Raw genomic sequence first — 21,384 nt, 5'->3', positions numbered from 1 at the left:
TTATATTGTATTTACGAGTAAGATCAGTTAATAACTTTTTAATTTACCTACATCTTGAGAACGTATAAAGTATGCTTTGAAACAAATGAACGTTATGGAAGTATATTAAGAAGTAAATAGTACCTATGTACCTACTCGTGTCACAAAAGCTGGTAATCATTTCTAATGGTTTCGCCCAAAACAAATGTCATATCCAAAAATTTTTCGGGTAAAAAATTAAAATTTAAAATATAAAAAATTGTTACAAAAATTTCAACTACAAAAGTATTACCAGCTTTTGTGACACCAGTAAATACTATTTATATTAATAAATAATTTGGCTGATACATTTAACATTCAGCTGTTTTAAAGAATACTTGATAATAATTTTTATATTCTCAAGATGTATGATGTATGTAAGTAAATTTAAAAGGTAAATTAAAAGTTTAACTAAATACAATTTAACTAACAATTAATTTGGTACAGGAAAGTTGCTGTAGTAGAAAAATTACTACGGTTGATTTAAAATTTGGTTGTTTATTTAATTTAGTAACTAATTTATGCATTTATTAAAATGGTAAAATATTTTTTGTAAAATAATTTAAAGTTATTAAATTCAATTGAATTGTACTAGCATACGATTTATTTTAATCTTGTAACAAAACGATCCCTTCTACGCCGTCTATGTAGGGAACGCGTCGGTAAGACGCGTACCATAGGATAAGACTTTCCGGGAACCAACGGTTTTTAGGTAGCACAATGCATCGATGGAAACGGATGTATTTACCTGAGAAAGATACAAAAGACCTTTCTCAGTTTGCTGTTTTTATTTTAGTTAGTTAGCATTGAGATCTTGTAACGTATAGACGAAAATACACCTTTTGTTCGATTATCGTGATTTTCTTATAATCAACCCTACAACCTGAGATCATTACCCTAAGTAATCTTCACATTGTCGCCCAACTCGTGGCTTGGGGATTTCGCGATAAATCGTATATTTCGGTAGTTTGAATGAAAAAGCGTGCTTCAGCATATTTGGACACTCTTTCGCGTGAAAAGTGAGTTTCGATAACTTAATCGGACTATTTTCACTGTTATAACCTCGCTAACTCCAGTTAAAATAATATTAAGTGCTTCGCTGGTTAAATAAATAATCAAGTGGACTTTTGTTTGTTAATAAATAACAAAGTGATTCGTTTTAGTTATTCAGACACTTCTGTGTATTTTTATTATGTATTAAACGATTGATTGCTTTCGGTTACGTGTAAAAACCTTGTGTTTTGTGAAACTCGGAAGTGAATTAGTGCTAGAGCTGTTCCAAGAATTGTACAGGTGGTATGCAGAAAGCTGTTGGAGGTATCCCTTATCCAAGCGTGGACACAGGAGAGCTATTTACTGGCAAGTACATTCCAATTTTGCATGACCAATCATTTTTACAATTTGCGTTCCACGCAAAACATTGAACATTCGAGTACCATAAAAATTATTTCTAAGTCGGACTCTATTTCAAATAGATCGGTGGCAACAAACATTAACGACATGGCTCAAAACGTAGTATTGACAAACGAACAATTTAAAGAGCTGTTATCGAAATTAGCGGTACAGAGTGCTCCCGTTTCGCCGGCGTCGGTTCAAAGTGGCAACCTATCGAAATGCCATTCGCGTTTTGATGGACACAAAGACACCGACGTTAATGCTTTCATCAGCGCTGTCGAAATTTATAAAGATTGCGCATTAGTGTCGGACGAGAATGCTTTTCGGGGAATCGGTATGCTTTTCGATAATTTCGCGGCAAAATGGTATCAAGGCGTCAAAGACACTATTAAGACATGGGAGGAACTTCTTAGTCTGCTTAGAGTTACGTTCGGTCCTAAAAAACCTGCTTATCGCGTGTACCGCGAGTTATTTGCCGAGGAGCAAAACGAAAAAACAACAGTAGATGTCTTTGTTTGTCGTTGTAGGGCGGTTCTGGCACAACTAGACCCAGGCAGCCTTACAGAAGAGATCCAGTTGGATATGGTGTACGGACTATTAAACAAGGGGATTCGAGAGAAGATTTCGAGGGATTCCGTTTCCACTTTTACCGCGCTGCTTACGGCGGCACGAAAGGTCGAAGATGTGTTTGAGAAACCTTGTTCTGACGATAACAAAACTCCAAACAATCGACAAACTTACGAAAAACGTCCGCGATGTGGATTTTGTCGCGTTCCGGGTCATTCTAAGGACGAGTGTCGAAAGTTACGTGATAAACAATCTAAAGACACACCGACAATTCCGAAAGAAACCGCGAGTTCTTCGCGTACGATTAGTGCTACCGTCGGAGCATCCACTTCGAACTCGTCGCGAAATAGTGTAAACAACCCGTTATCATGTTACGGATGCGGGAAACCGGGTTTTATCAGAGCCAACTGCCCAGTTTGTAGTCATACAGTAACATCTTCGCTAGATTTCTCTTCCTTAGACACGTTTATTTCACCTCAACCCAGACCTGTTCTACGTATTAATATATTAGGTCATGAGGGCCAAGGGTTTATAGATACAGGTGCTAAACAAAGTATAGCTGGTACAACGTTGTACAACCTTTTAGAAAACAAAAGACAAAGTTTTAAGCCCGAGCAAATTTCTGTAAAATTCGCTGATGGTGTTGGGAGAACAGAACTAGTGTTGACAACTTTAGTCGATGTACACATAAGAGGTAAAACGGTGCCTACAAAGTTTATAATTTTTCCTGATGCACCTAATAAAACTCTGCTAGGTATCGATTTTTTGATAAATGCACAAATCGCTCTAGATTTTCACAATAAAGAATGGTATTTTGCAAATGACAGCACACGACAGCAGTTGCTTTTTGAAGATACAGGTACAGAATGTATTGAAATTCATTTTTGTGAAAACTTGAGACCAGATGAAGGAACGATGCTAGCGGATTATGAACGCAATCGACTGGATGAATTTTTAGAAGGTAGGAAGGATACTTTCAGAATGGGGGGAGAGCCTACAGCCTACGCTGAGCATCGCATTAACACAGGAAATAATGCACCCATCGCACTGCCACCATATCGGATGTCACCTGCAAAGAGAGAGGTATTGAAAACCGAGCTAGATAAACTCCTGGAGGAGGGCATCATCGAAGAATGCGAAAGTGCGTGGGCCGCGCCGGTAGTATTAGTACCGAAAAAGGATGGCGGTACGAGACTTTGCGTTGACTATCAACGTTTAAACGCCGTAACTACTAGTGACTCGTATCCGTTACCGCGTATGGACGATTTACTACACGCCGCGAAACGAACATTTTACATGTCTACGATAGACTTACGATCGGGGTATCATCAAGTCAACGTCGCGGAAGCGGACCGTGATAAGACTGCGTTTGTGTCACCGTTCGGGACTTTCCGATACTTACGGATGCCTTTTGGTCTCAAGGGAGCCCCAATGACTTTTCAAAGACTCATGGACCGTTTTCGTCGTGGTCTTAGTAACGTAGTGGTTTTAGGTTATTTAGACGATATCATCGTACTATCCAGCTCTTTTGATGAACATTTAAACGATCTAAAGTTAGTGTTCGATAGACTAGACCAATTTAACCTTCGGGCAAATCGGAAAAAGTGCGTGTTTGCTCGCGAAAAAGTAAAATACTTGGGACATTTGATCACTCAGCAAGGAATTTCGGTCGATCCGGATAAAACCGCTGCTATATCGGAACGGTTACCGCCGAGAAACGTTAAGGAAGTGCAATCTTTCCTTCAGACGGCTAGTTGGTTCCGCCGGTTTATAAATAATTTTGCGGACATATCCAGACCCTTGAGTGACTTAACCAGGAAAAATAAGCCATGGAAGTGGACGGAACTGGAACAGAACTCATTCGAAACACTTAAGAAGTTACTGATTACCGCTCCAATTTTACGGCAAGCAGATGAAAACCAACCGTATATCATTCGTACTGATGCCAGTGGTTACGCGTTAGGAGCAGTGTTGCTACAAGGAGATATCGATGACGAGCATCCCGTGGAATACGCTAGCAGACTTCTTACCGCTGCCGAGCGCAACTATTCTACTTCGGAAAGAGAAGCTTTGGCTGTTGTATGGGCCTTAGAAAAGTTCAGAGGTTATATTGAAGGTACGAAGATAACGCTGCAGACTGATCACCAACCCTTAAGGTGGCTGCTAAGCCTGAAAGCTCCCACAGGAAGGTTGGCAAGATGGTCACTATTGGTCCAAGGTTATAACTTAACCATCGATTATCTGCCAGGTAAACGTAACATGGTAGCCGATACACTTTCCAGACCGCCATGTGAACACAATGATGTACTGTCTTGCGAGATATGTGAAGTGCAAATTGACTTGCCTCATCGATCGGCATATGAGACCAGGGTGGAACAATTGAAAGACCCAGATGTCGCCAAAATAATTCAATCATTCGAAGACCCAAATTCGAATGAATATGTAAAATGGACAGATCGTGGATACTTGCTTACACAAGGAGTACTCTACCGTTATTCATCGGAAGAAGACGAAGAAGAGGCTCAGTTAGTAGTACCCACACACGAGCGTGAAGCCATTATGAGAGAATATCATGATGCACCGACGGCTGGTCATTATGGTATCGAACGTACGTTGAGAAGAATTGCTCAAAAATTCTTTTTTCCAGGCATGCGTCGTTTTATTGCTGAATACATTGATAAATGCCAAGATTGTCAAAGATATAAGGCCTCTAATCAGAAACCAGGTGGACTATTACAAACCCCTGTGTATGCGCAACGCTTCGAGACACTTGCCATCGACTTATTTGGACCGTTACCTGAAGGATCGAAAGGTGAACGTTGGATTCTCATAGTTGAAGACTCCTGTACTAAGTGGGTGGAGTTATTTGCCTTAACTCAAGCAACTGCACAAGAATGCGCTATGAAGCTTATTGACGAGGTATTCTTACGATTTGGCCTACCGAGAAGGATTATCAGTGATAATGGTGTGCAATTCGTGTCTGACGTGATGCAACAAGTTTGCTATGTGTTGCAAATCAAAGAGACCTTTACTCCACTCTATCACCCTTCTGCTAATATGGTAGAGCGCAAGAATAGAGATTTGAAGCCGAGACTTGCTATGCTTGTAGGAACGGAGCATAACATTTGGCCTGAGAAGTTGCCAATGGTTAGATTTGCCATGAACTCAGTATGGAGCGAGTCTACAGGACAAACCGCTGCTTACTTAACTTTTGGACGTGAGCTGCGAACTCTAGACCAAGTTAATCGAGATATTCGCCAAGTTGTAGAAACTGAGAATTTTATACCTCAAATATCTCCATACTTAAAACGCATGACTGAAACATGGCATGAATCGAAGATTAAGCATGACAACGCCCAAGATAGGCAAAAGAAATATGCTGATCGACGCCTGAAGGAACCCAGTCCATTCAAAGAGGGAGATTTAGTGTGGGCCAATACAACTGCTCCTAGTAATAGGTCGAAAGGACAGACGGCTAAATTCTACCCGAAGAGAGATGGACCCTATAGGATCAAGCGAGTGGTATCGCCTGTAAGTTATGAGCTTTGTGGAGTGGACACCCCTACTGCCCTCGGTGTGTTCCACGTATCGGCGCTTACACCTGCGAAGCTCAATGACTCTGAAGTTCCAACCCCTGTAGTGCCAAAACGAAGACGAGGACGTCCCAGGAAGAAAACTACATCTTCTGCTGGCCTCTCCTCTAACGATATCGATGCCAGGGGGGGAGACTGTAACAAAACGATCCCTTCTACGCCGTCTATGTAGGGAACGCGTCGGTAAGACGCGTACCATAGGATAAGACTTTCCGGGAACCAACGGTTTTTAGGTAGCACAATGCATCGATGGAAACGGATGTATTTACCTGAGAAAGATACAAAAGACCTTTCTCAGTTTGCTGTTTTTATTTTAGTTAGTTAGCATTGAGATCTTGTAACGTATAGACGAAAATACACCTTTTGTTCGATTATCGTGATTTTCTTATAATCAACCCTACAACCTGAGATCATTACCCTAAGTAATCTTCACAATCTTTAATTACGTTTTTATTTTCATATTTTATATTTTAGTGTATGTTTCTAAAACCAGATTATAATTATTTTTTTTGCAAAAAAATTTTTAAATAAAAAATCCGCAAAAACGTAAAATCTATAGTTTTTTTAAAATATCTACAAAACGAAACATGCTAGGTACATACAACCTTATACCAAAAGAAAGGTTGTAATATTTACTACAAAATGCAAAACTAATACACAGGGTGTCCTATTTAAAAAAAATGAGAAAATTTTGTATTTGCAAATAGTGATCACACTGTATATTTTATGGCTAAAAGTAAAAAATATTAAATTATTTAAAAATAACACTATATTTTAAAAATTTTGACCTATCACTTAAATTTTTATTTCTTTGGAAACATAATCCACAACCCTATAAATATTACCATTTTTTTCAATAAAAATGTAAATATTTCAAAAATTATTAACTTTAGGCCTATAAGACCTTATACAAATTTTTCATATTTTTAAATAATATATTCAAAAATGATTTAATATATAGGGTGTTCCATTTAAAAAAATACAACTTTAGTTCATACCGTCGTTCTGACTCACCCTGTATAATCAAAAATAATTTTAGAATATAGACCTCTTTGATACACATTAGTGTTGTTATAAACATTTTTTTGTATATCTCATAGTTTAGCCGTAATCAAAGAAAACCAGAGGTTTGGCGCACCCTGTATATGGTTATCCAAAGTATACAAAATATAATGTGCAACATCTTCACGTCTGCCCCCCCTGAAAATTTTTATATGGGCGCCCGTGTATAAAGAAGATCTGTTGATCGGATTGATACTAACGGTTCTTAGCTTAATTTCCAACCCTAATCAATTACGTTTATCTCTTGTTTGGTGGTTCTGTAACTTCAGTTTTTCATTCATCTAATATCTAATAGTATGTTTACCAAAAAATAGTGTACCAAAATCTCATTTGAGATTTTCTGATTTCCATAGACCAATTCTATTTTTAGAAACAATTGAATGGGATAATTTGTTTTTTCATACTTTAAATTATTACTAAGTTTAATAAAAAACTATGTATTATTATATCATTCATAAATATTCATGTTTTGTTATTAAAATTACTTAAAATATTATAAAAAAAAATTGAAAAAAAATGTTTAAACAAATTTGATGGTGTATATAACAATTAATTTATTTAAATAATGCATACTCGTACTGTACGCAAAAAGTACATACAAATTAAAAAAAGAAACGTCGAAATCCATAGGCGAGAACAAGAGATACAGCTAATAGTTCCTTCCCCCTTCTCATCGATCTCCCAAGTTTCAAAACCGGCCGATTTTAAGGCTCACATTTTGAAGCTTTGTGTAAGATTTGTTTGTAAGTATATATTTTTTATATTTGGTACATTAAAGCTCTGAAGTATGTTAATTCAAATGTGACTGATCTGATTTCGTAATTGTTATAAAGAAAGCTGCTGTGACTTAAAAAAAGGGGAGGGGGCAACTTCATCCCTAATTGTCCTAGGACAATTTTTTCTTTTTTTAAATTTGTATAAAAATTCAGTCATTCTAAATATGAAAAAATAATTTTTCTACGGGTAATGGTTAAAAAGTTATTTTAATTGTTTATAAGCAAAAAATCGACATGTTCTTGCAAAATAATTTTGCGATACTTAGAATTATTTTTTGTCATTTTTTTTAAATTAAATTATTAGCATAAATCATCTTCTTTCATAAACTATCCAAACTATTACTGTAATTTCATCATTTTCTGACTTACAGTGTTGCAAAAAAAATTAATTTGGGATAAACAAATTAAATAACTTTTAAACTATTTGACCAACTGTTATGAAATATAGTGTATAATTTAAGCACCAGAAGTCCCAGCATTCCATGTAATAAGAAGGTTCTAAGTTAATTTTTACATAACATGAATATTTATAAAAACTCAAAATTTATGATTTATTTTGCAATTTTCTAAACAACCAATAAGGATAGACATATTCAGCGAACGCCATATTAAAGTTTTTTATACGATTTATGAGTTTCTCACTCTCAAATTTGTTTAAAATGCTTAACTTTTTGGTTATAGACGAAAAAAGCGAAAATTTGCCGTTTTTTGATCTTCATTTGTTTATAACTATGTATATCATCAAAATCGGCTACAGGAAACATATAGGTTATTAATATAGATGTCCATACTACTCAAAAAATTTGGTTTCGGCCTGGAGGGGGTTGTGTCACCAACATGATATTTTTTTTCCTTATTTCTCTGAACTACATGGTATTGTTTTGGGAATACAAGCACTAGCTACTACAAGTTGTGGCTCGTCTTCATCAATGTCTGGTGTGTAGCGGTACAAAAGTCCATATGACATCACATATCCTCTCTGTATTCAACAGAAGTCTCGTTAGGGTCTTCAAGCCCTTTTATGATTTTCTCGACATCAGGGTCAGATACCTGCTCTTGTCGAATATTGGCAGCGCTAAGTGTAGGAAAATCGGCTACAACATAGCTTACTTCTACTGCTTCCTCAGTTTCGTTGCGTGATGGCCGCGAAAGTGTATCGACAACCACATTTTTCTTGCCAACAATATACTCTATGCGTAGATTATAAGGCAATAATTCTAGAGCCCATCTAGCGAGGCGTCCGATTGGTGATCTAATAGACATCAGCCATTTGAGAGGCTGATGGTCGCTTTGAACAACAGTGGTTTTTAGCGTCTTCTAGGTAACCTCTGAATTTTTTTACAGCCCACATAACAGCAAGGGCTTCACGTTCCGTCGTGCTGTAGTTTTGCTCTGCGGAAGTCAAAAGTCTAGATGCATATTCCACTGGTCGTTCATCGTCGTTCTCCCCCTGGAGTAAACATGCACCGATTGCATAACCACTAGCATCTGTGCATAATATATAGGGTAGTCTGCTGTCCGCTTGTCGTAAAATTGGAGGCGAACACAGTAGAGTTTTAAGTGCTTCGAAAGCTTCTTGTTGCTTGTGGCCCCAGGTCTATTTTTTAAGTTCTTCTTTGTCAGAGTGCTTAACGGCTTTGAAATTTCAGCGAAGTTCTCTATGAAACGCCTGTACCATGAGCAAGTTTGTAAGAAACTTAACGAGTTGTTTCACGTTATTAGGAGGCGGCATGTTGAGTATTGCAGCTACTTTTTCGTTATTCGGCGAAATTCCTTCGAGGGTAATAATGTGGACTAAGTAGTGCACTATTTCACATACAAACGAACATTTCTCCCGATTTAGCGTGAGTCTATATCAGCCTTTCGAATACCTTCTACAGGTCTCCCAGGTGTTCTTCAAAACTGGACGAAATAACTGTTAGGTCGTCAAGATATGTGAGTATAAAGACATCTTGCAGGCCTGATCTGCAGCGGTCAATCAGACGTTGAAAAGTAGATGGCGCATTACGGAGGCCAAAAGGCATGCGTGTATACCGACATGTACCAAAAGGTGTCACAAAAGCAGTTTTGTCTCTATCACTCCCTTTGACTCTAACCAAATGATATACACTACGAAGATCAAGAGTTGTCATACATCCTGTCTTCTTGGCGGCATGTAAAAGATCATCTATCCTTGGGATGGGATACCGGTCCCGTGTGACTGCATTCAAGGCTCTGTAGTCAACGGTGAGACGAACACTATTGTTTTTCTTTGGAACGAGTACAACTGGAGCAGTGTAAGGAGACTCGCACTCTTCAATGTAGCCACTCGCTAATAATTTGTCTAGTTCTTCCGTAAGTCGATTTTTCTTGGACTCAGACATCCTATAGGGAGGTGATGCTATTGGAGTTTCATCTAACAGTACGATGGAGTGTTCTGCATAAGGTGTAGGTTCATCATTTGGCTCAAAAACCTTGTTAAACTCATCCAAAAGAGCGTTAAGCGTACTTTTTTGTTCATGCTTAAGAACAAGGGCTTTATCATCTCGTAGTTTGATATGTTCAAATTTTACGTTATTCCCAGAACATAAAGGATCTAGATCACTGTCAAAAATAAAAGTCAGTTGTGGATATTCACCGAAATAATACTGATTACTAGGGAAGTCTAAAATTATATTTGCTTGTTGAATAAAGTCGTACCCGAGCAAGGTTCGACTGTTTTCATGGTCTGGGATAGATATAAAATGCGTACGAATAGTTTTATGTTGTAACTTAACATCTACTTCAAAAATTATCACATTTACACGACGTTGTAGACCATCTGCTAATGTCATTAACATGATATCTTCAGTATAGGGTACGTTATCCTGCAATAATAATTTAACAAGAGAAGATCGGGCAACACTGGTTTTAGCCCCGGTGTCTCTATAAGCGTAACCATTATAATCACAAATACCAATCGAAACTAACGGCCTGACCATGCTTAAATTTTCATCAAAACTATTGTACATAAAGTCTGCAGCACGAGCATCAGCTGTTTTAGTTTTACAATCTGGACAATTGCTTTTAATATAGCCAAGTTTACCACAGCCATAACATGTCATACTGGAAAACGTAAAACTATTATTACAAGCAGGCTCCTTTTTATCAACAAAGTTCGTTTTAGCCAAAGGGGCAGCGCTAGTACTTTTATTTCTACTGTTTGCTAAGTTACGACACTCTTCGATAACATGTCCTGTATGGTTGGGGAGCAAATTATGCTAAATGTGCAGTCACTCGAGCGTTATGAGGACCTATTGGGTTGTGAAGATTAAGTCCTAAAACCAAAAAAAGTTAAGTAAAGTTTTCCATTTTAGTGGACGCTTGCCATTTTTGAAGTTATACTTCTTTACGATCGAGAGTGAAACTTTATAATTCCCTGGCGCATGCGCAGACAGACAGTATGTAGTTCGTTGCTAATCTTTCAAATTATGTATGTATCAGGGCAAATAAGTCATTAAAAGAATATATTAGTGTTTTTAGTAAATGTATTATTTATTATAATTTTTGTGTCTTTGGATTTGTCTTCCTCGGGAATAAAATATTTTATAATAATAGTAAGTATGTATATTTCCTTTAAATTTTAAAGTATTTTTATACTTCACTGGGTCTAATTTGTAAGTATGTATGAGAAATCTTGTAACCTGTCAAAGCAAAGGGAGTATAGATCAGTGGTAGAGTGTTCGTCCAGAGATCGAGAGGTCCCTGGTTCAAATCCGTGTGTTATCTAACTTTTTTTTTATTTTTGGTAGATATTGTTTTAATAAAAATTATTTAGTAGTAAGTAAAAACTAGTTTAATCTTTAAATAAAATACAAATAACCTGTTGAAAGTATATTTATTTCGTTGAAATCATATAATAGAAGTATAACTTCTTATGTGCGTACAAAGTACACACACATTCTTTTTTAATTTAATTTTCTATTTCAAACAATCGTTTTTTCTGATTAAAACGCCATCAATCCATAATTAGAAAAAATGTTTCGAATAAAAGTTACTTATTTTTACGTAAGGAATCCAAATCTGCAATAAAAAATGGGGGCACCTATTTAAGATTTTAAAGTAACCCCCACCCCACCTCTGTAGGGGGTCGTGTTTGGTGCCATTCGATAGATTTTTCAAAAATATTGAGCACATATTTTTTAGTTTTTGGATCTATCATTGTGAAACTTTGGGACTATATAAAATTTTTTAACAAATTGCCTGTTAGAATTAAATTGCAACAGAATTTTAATATATTTAGAACTGAAATAAAAAGCATTTTATTGGATTTAGAACCATATTCTGTGTATGAGTTTTTAAATCACACATTTTAACTTTTAACTCATAGTATTTGTAATTGTAATTTTGTATGTATATTAGACACTTATTATTCAATTGTGACAATTTGCTGTAAGTGTGTTGTTTACAATTTTTTTTAATAAAAGATATTTTGAATTTGAATTTGAATTTGGACTCACCCATTTCTTTACACCCGGCTCAAATCGTCAGATTTTTTAAATATACACTCTTTTGCATGTACTTAACTTACTTTATCTTAATCTGACAATTTCGAGTTTTTTTAAGAATATATTTTTTTTTCGGGCTCCCCTTAACAAACTCCCCTGTGTTAACAGCCAATATATGGTAGAGGTACATCTGCACGGTACCAGGTTTCTCCCCATATGATAATCTGACACGCTTGAGAGTAACTGCAAAAATACCCGCTTGGGCTCCCCTACCAGTATATTTACAATACGCGCATCAAGTTTTTTCTGAGACGGAAATTGTTCGCTAACAACTTTGTGTTCGGGGATATTATTGGATGTTTCTTCGACTAATCGCGCATGAGTGAGAAGTTCACCAAAAGTTTGTATTTTATCGTGAGGAACCTTTTCCTGAATTCTGCGATTTAAAAGTCCATACACCATATCAAGTTGTATTGCCTCTGTCAACGTACCGGCAGGCAGTTGTGCTAAAATTGACCTAGCCCTATACATACAGTTTGCAATGCCATCTTTAGTTGAAAATTTGAAAAAATCGACAAAATGCATATTTGCACATAGAAAGTCTGCTCCATTATCTGTAATCTGTGCCATATACGGTCCCATAGAGCACAGATAATGGGGGTTCCACTGTAAATTATGTAATAATCATATTAAAGCATAATCAAATTTAAGACAGCACAAATAGCAAATGATATAAATATACTTTAGAAGTCTCTGTTCCTGTCTTCTATACCTGTAATAGTCAGCCCTATTGTCTGTTAATTCCTACCTCACCACATTTAATAAAATCAACAACAAAAAACTAATAGTATCAGTGGCGTAACAAACTCCGTCGGGACCCTCCCGCAGAATTGGAAATGGGGCCCCCTTTAAAAAATTACTATATGCGACTAGTGTAACAAAAACTTATAATATAAGCCCAGAAAATGTACTTGAAACACGGCAATACCGTGTAATTTTCAGTGTCACAGTCAATACTTTTCGAGTTATTTAAGAATGAAAATGTTTATTGTAAAAAACACGTTTTCAGGCGCAAATAACTCAAAAAGTAAGGATGTATTTGATCGCAAAAATTATTCTCAGCAAAAATGTAGCTTATAAAAAAATGAAAAATGAAGCTCGACCCAGTAAAAGCAAAGTTGTAGCTCATGAAAAATAATTATTCTTATTGGTCAAATTCCAAATCGAATATTTAACATGAAATAACCAAAAAATGGGGGAAATTTCTTGGGGAAAGCTCATTAAAACTTTTTTAAAGTGTTTAAAAAACTTTATTTTTTATAAAAGTTTCTAACATCAAAACTAAGCGAGCTGTGCTCAAAATACAGTTAAAACCTTTTTTGGTTGAAAAAAATTGTGAAAATCTCTCTCTATTTAGCACCCTAAATGAAACTAATCATTACCGCTTTACAAATTACCTAACTTTTTTTATATGACTAGTAAGTTTCACTGGTTCAAAGTACCTATTTGTGAAAGTACTTCAGTCAGAAAGGAGTCAGTAATCACTAGTGTATGCAAATTTTAATCAGCCACATCTTAACCAATTTTTGTCTTACAGAAAAACAAAATAAAACACAAAATATTTACAAAAGCAAAACCTATATTTCTTTAGTGTTTAGGTTTTTTCGTATCACTAATACTTTATAAGTTATGTAAATTTTTCCAAAATAGACATTTTTTTACTATAAAACCAACTTTTTTCAAAAATAAGAACTTCGAACAAAGTTACAGGTCATATAAACAATACATATATAAAGTAAAAGGTAAAGCGCTAACGATTAATTTTATTTGGGGTGCTAAATAGGAGGAGATTTTCACGATTATTTCTTTTCCAAAAAAAGGGGGCCAACTTTATTTTGAACGTAACTCGCTTAGTTTGGTGTTAGAAACTATTACAATAAATAAAAATAAAGCTCTTTATTAAACATTTAGAAAAGTTTTAATGAGTTTTCCTCAAAAACTGCTTCAGTTTTTGGTTATTTCACGTTGAACTATTCGATTTGGAATTGGACGAATAAGAACAATTTTTCATGAGCTACAACTTTGATTTTATTGTGTCGATATACTTCATGAATACACCATTTTTTTTGTTTTTTTTTATGAGCTACATTTTTGCTAAAAACTGCTTGAAAACGTGTTTTATTTGTTGAAAAATAAACATGTTCACTCTCAAATAACTTGAAAAGTATTGACTTATATAAACTCTATAGAACAAAAATTGACCCCGAGAGTCATCCCTTTCGCCCCCAAAGTAAAAACAACCAACAACACAAGTCCAACTTTGAAGTTGAAGTTTAAGTAGAACCTAAATCCAAATTGTCAAGCAAATCCGTCGTGACGCTGATAATTACACTCCAAAACGGCCATTTACTGGGCTACTACTGTATTCATGCACTGTTTATGGCAACTTACATTTTTCATATATGCGTAAAAATAATATAAAATATACATATATTAGACGACAAGATGGGACCCCCCACAAGCTTCATGCTGCGGGGGCCTCTGTTACGCCCCTGAATAGTATAGTCTGTTCGCTAAACTCAGACGCAACTTTCTAAATATTTTAGTCGGTAATTTTGCAAATTTTAGTAAAATTGGTAAAAAATAATTACTAAATAGTTAATAATCACTAAATAGTTAGTAATTTTGCCAATTTTTGCAAAATTGGCAAAAAACAAAAAAATTATCGACTAAAATATCTAGCCAGTTGCGTCTGAGTTTAGCGAACCGACTATATTGTGAAAAAGTTATTCCTGTTTATACTACTAAATATGCGAAAACTTAAATATTTTCTCACTAACCGTTTTCAGTTTTTTGGTTTTCTTCAAATGGGTCAAGTTTATATCCATGTTGTTCTATTTCAGTATTTATGGAAGGTTTCTTCAAGTCTAAAATATGTGTGTCGTGAGTACTTTGCCTTGTAGATTCCTCTTTGATTTCACATTTAAAGCCATCCAAAAGAGCACAATCCAAGTCATTATACTCTTCTATTTCTATTTCTGTTTTACACGTCTCCTCGCCAATTTCTTGTTTTACCTCCATTTGATTACACCTGATTTTGTGTATTCCAATAATAATTTTTTGCACCCAAACAGTGAGATCACTTTTAGGTTTGTTCCAATATTCTATTGGAATTCTAATTCTATAATGTAATGGTAACGAAACAGACTCCAGGCTCAGTGATTGATTCTAATATTAATAATATGTATTCAGTTATTATTACCAATGAACTGTCATGTCAATACGACGGATACGGATGGAATGGCCACGAAAGGCCCCCACCCCCTCAGGCTAATTAACCCAGGCGGTAACGACGTTGCCAGATTTTCTTAACTAGATTTTAGGCGCGATTTTTGAATGCGAAACATCCTCTTTCAGGAAACATTCTAACCATCAAAATGAAAATTTTAGAAGTGAGGATTTGTTTTGAGTAAAGTCTTCTCCCTTATTAACAAATAAAAATAAAATATTTTTGTAGTTATTTCTTAAAAGTAATAAATACTTTGCATATTGCAAGGAAGACTTTATTTAAAACTTCACTTGTAAATTTTTTATACTGACAGTTACAGTTGAGTCCGCGAGTCTTTACCCGTGCGTCATTAATACCTGGCGAGATAAAACACATACTTTTTATTTAGCATCATTCTCTTCCTAGACCAGGGCGGATCTGTAAAAATATTAGTACATTTGGACGTTGAGAGGTGACTCAAATTTTTTTGCAGAAATTGCTTGAAAATAACTCAAATAATAATATTTAAGTTATCCTCCCTCTCAAAAAGGTCCGGAACATTGTTTAAATAATCAAAATGTCAAAAAATTAAGGAAAAATTCGATTTTTGTCTTCGTTTTTTGATTATAACTTTAAAAGTATTCATTTCCGAGAAAAGTTGTACTGACATAAAAATTGAATAATTAAATTTCCTACAATATAGAACTGGTTAAAAATTTAAAAATAGTCACCCTTGTTGCAAAATAGCAATAATTGCGAAAAAACTATACAAAAACAAGTATTCGCATTTTACGTTTTTTCAACCATTTATGCTACATGTTGTTCTGAAGCTATTTTTTTGTGGCATTTTTATGATTAATTATTTATATGGGAAATAAGCCACAATTAAAATGAAAAAAATAATTTTATTAACGTTTCGACGCCCAAATCGGGTGCCGTTGTCAAAATACAAAATATTACTAAAATAAACTAAAGTGTTGTTGCTAAGCAAAAAAATTCTTCTAATAATTTATTTAATCTCACTCATTTATATTGGCAATTCAGACATATATTATACATTTTAAAGTAGAAGACTTTAAAATGATATTGCCAATATTTATGAGTTGCGTTCCTGGGACGACTTACTGAAAGATAGTTCATTCGATTACATGAAATTAACCCCAACTCAAGAATATCCGTCATAAAAAATTATAGCATGTGATATGTCTTTAAAAAGACAACCAAATGCAACGACAGTAAAATTCTCGCGTTAGAGACTTCATAGTAAATCACAAGGGAAAACCAGGAAAAACCCTGTGATACTATCCCGACATCGTAAGTATTTGGTCTTACATTAATTTACTCTCAAAAAATAATACCAAATTCTGACTTGTAACATGTTTAAATTATAAATAATATTAATAATACTAGATATATAAGTAATACTAAAATATAAAATATGTACTAGCTCGATATTATTGACTTACTAATAAAAGAAAATACCAAGATTAGTAAGTCAATAATATCGAGCTAGTACATATTTTATATTTTAGTATTACTTATATATCTAGTATTATTAATATTATTTATAATTTAAACATGTTACAAGTCAGAATTTGGTATTATTTTTTGAGAGTAAATTAATGTAAGACCAAATACTTACGATGTCGGGATAGTATCACAGGGTTTTTCCTGGTTTTCCCTTGTGATTTACTATGAAGTCTCTAACGCGAGAATTTTACTGTCGTTGCATTTGGTTGTCTTTTTAAAGACATATCACATGCTATAATTTTTTATGACGGATATTCTTGAGTTGGGGTTAATTTCATGTAATCGAATGAACTATCTTTCAGTAAGTCGTCCCAGGAACGCAACTCATAAATATTGGCAATATCATTTTAAAGTCTTCTACTTTAAAATGTATAATATATGTCTGAATTGCCAATATAAATGAGTGAGATTAAATAAATTATTAGAAGAATTTTTTTGCTTAGCAACAACACTTTAGTTTATTTTAGTAATAATTTGTATTTTGACAACGGCACCCGATTTGGGCGTCGAAACGTTAATAAAATTATTTTTTTCATTTTAATTGTGGCTTATTTCCCATATAAATAATTAATCATTTATGCTACACTTATAGGACCTTCATATTTCACCCAGAAAAACTATATGATACAGTAAAACAATACTGTAAATTTCATTAAGATCGGTTCAATAGATTTGCAAAATAAATTTTGCAATCCAGCATTCGCAAAAAAATTCGTTTTTTTTAATTGTTACAGGACTGAAAATAAAGCAGATAGCAAGTTGAATTTTTTTTTGCGTATAGAAGTGTACTATAGTTTGCTCTGATTGGGCATTTCAATGACCTTTGATAATGATTGATACATTTTAATTTTTATTACATTTCGATATAAATAAATAAATTTGTTTATTGCAAAATAAAAACACATACTCTATCTTTTGAAATAACAGTTTTTTTAGCAAAAACTTTCTTTGTTCATATATTTTAACTTAGAGAATAGAAGTTTATTATTTGTAAACATATGCAATTGTTTAAACAATATTTCACAAACAATAATAAAATTAGGTTGATTTTTGTGGAATTAAAATATTAAAATACAGCAAAATATAGAGTAAGAAAATAATATATTAAATAAAGATTAGAAGAAATTTTGATGGAAATCAACTTGTGTGAATCGAACACCGCTGTCCTGCACGCAGCACCAAAAATTAATGTTTATTTAAAAAATTTCCTGACGCCGTGGTAATATTCGATTTTAATTTTGCAAATTGCAAATGAAAGGTACAGTACACTTCTATAAGCAAAAAAAAATTCAACTTACTATCTGCTTTATTTTCAGTCCTGCAACATTTTTAAAAAATGAATTTTTTTTGCGAGAGCTGGATTTCAAAATTTATTTTGCAAAATCTATTAAACCGGTCTTAATGAAATTTACAGTGTTGTTTTACTATATCATAAAGTTTTTCTGGGTAAAATATGAAGGTCCTAAGTGTAGCATAAACGGTTGAAAAACGTAAAATGCGAATACTTGTTTTTGTATGGTTTTTTTCGCAAGTATTGCTATTTTGCAACAAAGGTGACTATTTTTTAAATTTTTAACCAATCCTATATTATAGTAAATTTAATTACGCAACTTTTATGTCAGTACAACTTTTCTCAGAAATGAACAGTTTCAAAGTTATATTCAAAAAACCAATAAAAAAATAGAATTTTTCCTTCATATTTTGACATTTTGATTATTTAAACAATGTTCCGGACCATTTTAAGTGGGAGGATAACTCAAATATTATTATTTGAGTTATTTTTAAGCAATATCTGCAAAAAAAATTGAGTCACCTCTCAACCCATCTCAAAACAGATGGGCCCTGGACTATCCACGCATGAAATTAATGACAAACCAGCTGCCGTCTGTTATTAAGTAAAAACACATGTTATTTTTATGAACGATTTAGACTCAGTGCATTGAAAAGAGATAGATACAAAGAAAGACGATTGGGGATGTCTTCACATATTTTAAGAACAATTTATGACGTTTTGGTTTGTTTACTTTTGTGGCTGTCAGTTTGTTGAATTTTTTGATGTTATTTTGTCGAATTTTTGCATTTTGAAGTTTTTAAAAAAATAGTATAGAAACAGTTGTTTTCACAACTAATTTTATATTGGAGTTAGAAATTTTGTAATAGACCTGGATCCCGCGTAAGAAAGAAAAGTTGATTAATAGCAAGCTGAAAATTTGTTAATAGCTTAACGGTGTCTAGTCGGACAAACTTTGATACACGGGAACACTGGAACAGGGGAAGTTTTAACTGTGGAGCATGATAAACGTGTCGTCCTGACAAGTTTATGATTGTGAAAAATAGCAAGTTGTTTTTAAGTTTATTCGATAGCCAACGTTATGTAATATATGCGAAAATGTTTGTCCGACAAAAATGTTGGGCATTTTAGCGAGTCCGACACGTAGAACATGTCACATCACAGGAATTATGTTGGTGATGCATAGCAGTCTGATTTTTGCATGAGAGTTTAATGAAAGGTTAAAAAAGCAATTGGAAGTTCTGTCCGACAAAATTAATGGGAAGTTTTCGTAGTCGGACATTCTAAACAGGTAAGATATAGACAAAAATGCTGGTGATAAATAGCTTTCCGACAAAGACGAAATTTAATTAAGTAAATTATTCCTTACCAAGAATGACTGTTGTCGGAAAAAAATAAGGGGTAGATTTTGTAGTCGGACAATTTAAAAAAATAATTTTTGAAATTTCAATAAGGGGTGATTATTCTATGTCAAAAGTACCTGCAATCAATTACAATCGATATCTTTCGATTTATGTCAACATCATTTAGATACCTCACTGTAATACATTTATAGTAGATCAGGCAAATTATATTATGGATTGAGTGGTCTAGCTATCTTTGTCTGTCACATGCGCGGGATCGCTTGGTTAAAAGAGATAGATAGACCACCTATCGACTTTTTGCACTGTATTCCCTGTCTACCCTTATGTCTATGAATACATTTCCATTTAAGAAAAACTGTCACTTTTGACAATAATTCATAATAAATTGCAATCGTAACTTCAAATTTAAACTAATCGATTTATTTTGGCAGCAAATTATTTCTTGCCATGTGACATATTAATTACATTATTATTTCATTTGTAGAAAGTTGAGAAAAATTACGTTATACAATTTTACTAATAATTTATTTAGGTACCATTTTTCAATCAAGCAAAGCATTATAGCACGAAGAATGATATTCAATAGAACTTTCACAATTATCTGGCAACTGAACCTCATTGAATTGATGACCAAATATTTTACTAACTTTGTAAAATGTTCGAAAATTACTCAAAAATGTTCCGTTGAATGGTTTCACTTTTGATTTGGCGACTTAAAATTTAAACTGTTGACACTCAAAAATAGACACAAAAAGATTCCATAGTTAATATAAATTTTAATTTCCAACACACGTGGCAAACAGAAACTCAGAGACCATGTACTTTCAAATACTACTTTGTATAGCACAAAGTGTCACACTGACAAATGCAGCCTTCTAATACATACTTCTAAGCATAATGTGTCATATTTACGTCTATTCTTATAAGCACCGAAGTTTTAGACTCTTCACATTTTTCAATGTCGTTTACAGGGTTAAGATTTGAGTATGGAAAAAAATGTATACAACGTTTTTTGTAGGAAATTTTCCGTACTTTCTGATGCGCCTAATTAGAAAACCCTAAGAGATTGCTTTCACATGTTCTTTGACATTTTTTATTGTCATTTTGAGAATATCTAGAACAAACTCCACCCAAAAAAATAATTGTTTTGCAATATATACATGCATTGATACTTACCTCACTGTTTTTGGAGTGTGCATGTATATATATATATATATATATATATATATATATATATATATATATATATATATATATATATATATATGCACATGCAAATATGTGAATATAAATAATAATATACAACTAAAATAGCTTTATCAATATGTGACTAAGTCATTCTGAAAAAATGTTTTTTATTTATTTCCTTCGAATTGCCCAAACTTTTTGTCCGACATATAACTTTTTGCGTTACAAAATATAATTTGTACATAAACAAATCAAAATTAGCTTGCTATTTATCACCAACATTTTTGTCTATATCTTACATGTTTAGAATGTCCGACTAGGAAAATTTCCCATTCATTTTGTCCGACAGATCTTCCAATTGCTTTTTTAACCTTTCATTAAAATCTCATGCAAAAAATCAGACTGCTATTCATCATCAACATAGTTCCTGTGATGTGACATGTTCTACGTGTCGGACTCGTTAAAATGCCCAACCTTTTTGTCGGACAAACATTTTTTCATATATTATATAACGTTGGCTATTGAATAAACTTAAAAACAACTTGCTATTTTTCACCATCATAAACTTGTCAGGACGACACATTTATCATGCTCCACCATTAAAACTTCCCCTGTTTCAGTGTTCCCGTGCATCAATGTTTGTCCGACTAGACACCGTTAAGCTATTAACAAATTTTCAGCTTGCTATTAATCAACTTTTTTTTCTTACGCGGGATCCAGGTCTATAATATGTTTATGTTATTTTACGATAAATTTTGACAACGTACAAAGCTAACCTCATTGTTCTTCTTCTTCTTCTTCCTTTATTGGGTTTATATCCCTCGGGATAATTTGCCCAGCTTACACCAGGGAAATACTCTTGTCTT

The 21,384-nt window shown here is 33.8% G+C and overlaps 1 protein-coding gene across 2 annotated transcripts in view; it reads right to left on the bottom strand.

Moving 5' to 3' along the window:
* Positions 1-15,160, bottom strand: part of LOC126880170 (zinc finger protein 271-like) — a 44,243-nt gene extending 29,083 nt beyond the window's left edge. For both annotated transcript variants that reach the window (XM_050643929.1, XM_050643928.1), the window contains exon 1: positions 14,718-15,160. In XM_050643929.1, the coding sequence (XP_050499886.1) occupies positions 14,718-14,958 (241 nt within the window). In that variant the 5' untranslated portion in view covers positions 14,959-15,160. The remainder of the gene's footprint in view (positions 1-14,717) is intronic.
* Positions 15,161-21,384: the final 6,224 nt, after the last annotated feature.

This window comes from Diabrotica virgifera, chromosome 2 (assembly GCF_917563875.1).
Source record: "Diabrotica virgifera virgifera chromosome 2, PGI_DIABVI_V3a".
NCBI classification, from domain to species: Eukaryota; Metazoa; Arthropoda; class Insecta; order Coleoptera; family Chrysomelidae; genus Diabrotica; species Diabrotica virgifera.
Note: the sequence above shows the minus strand (reverse complement) of the source record. Positions and strands in the feature narration are given on the sequence as shown.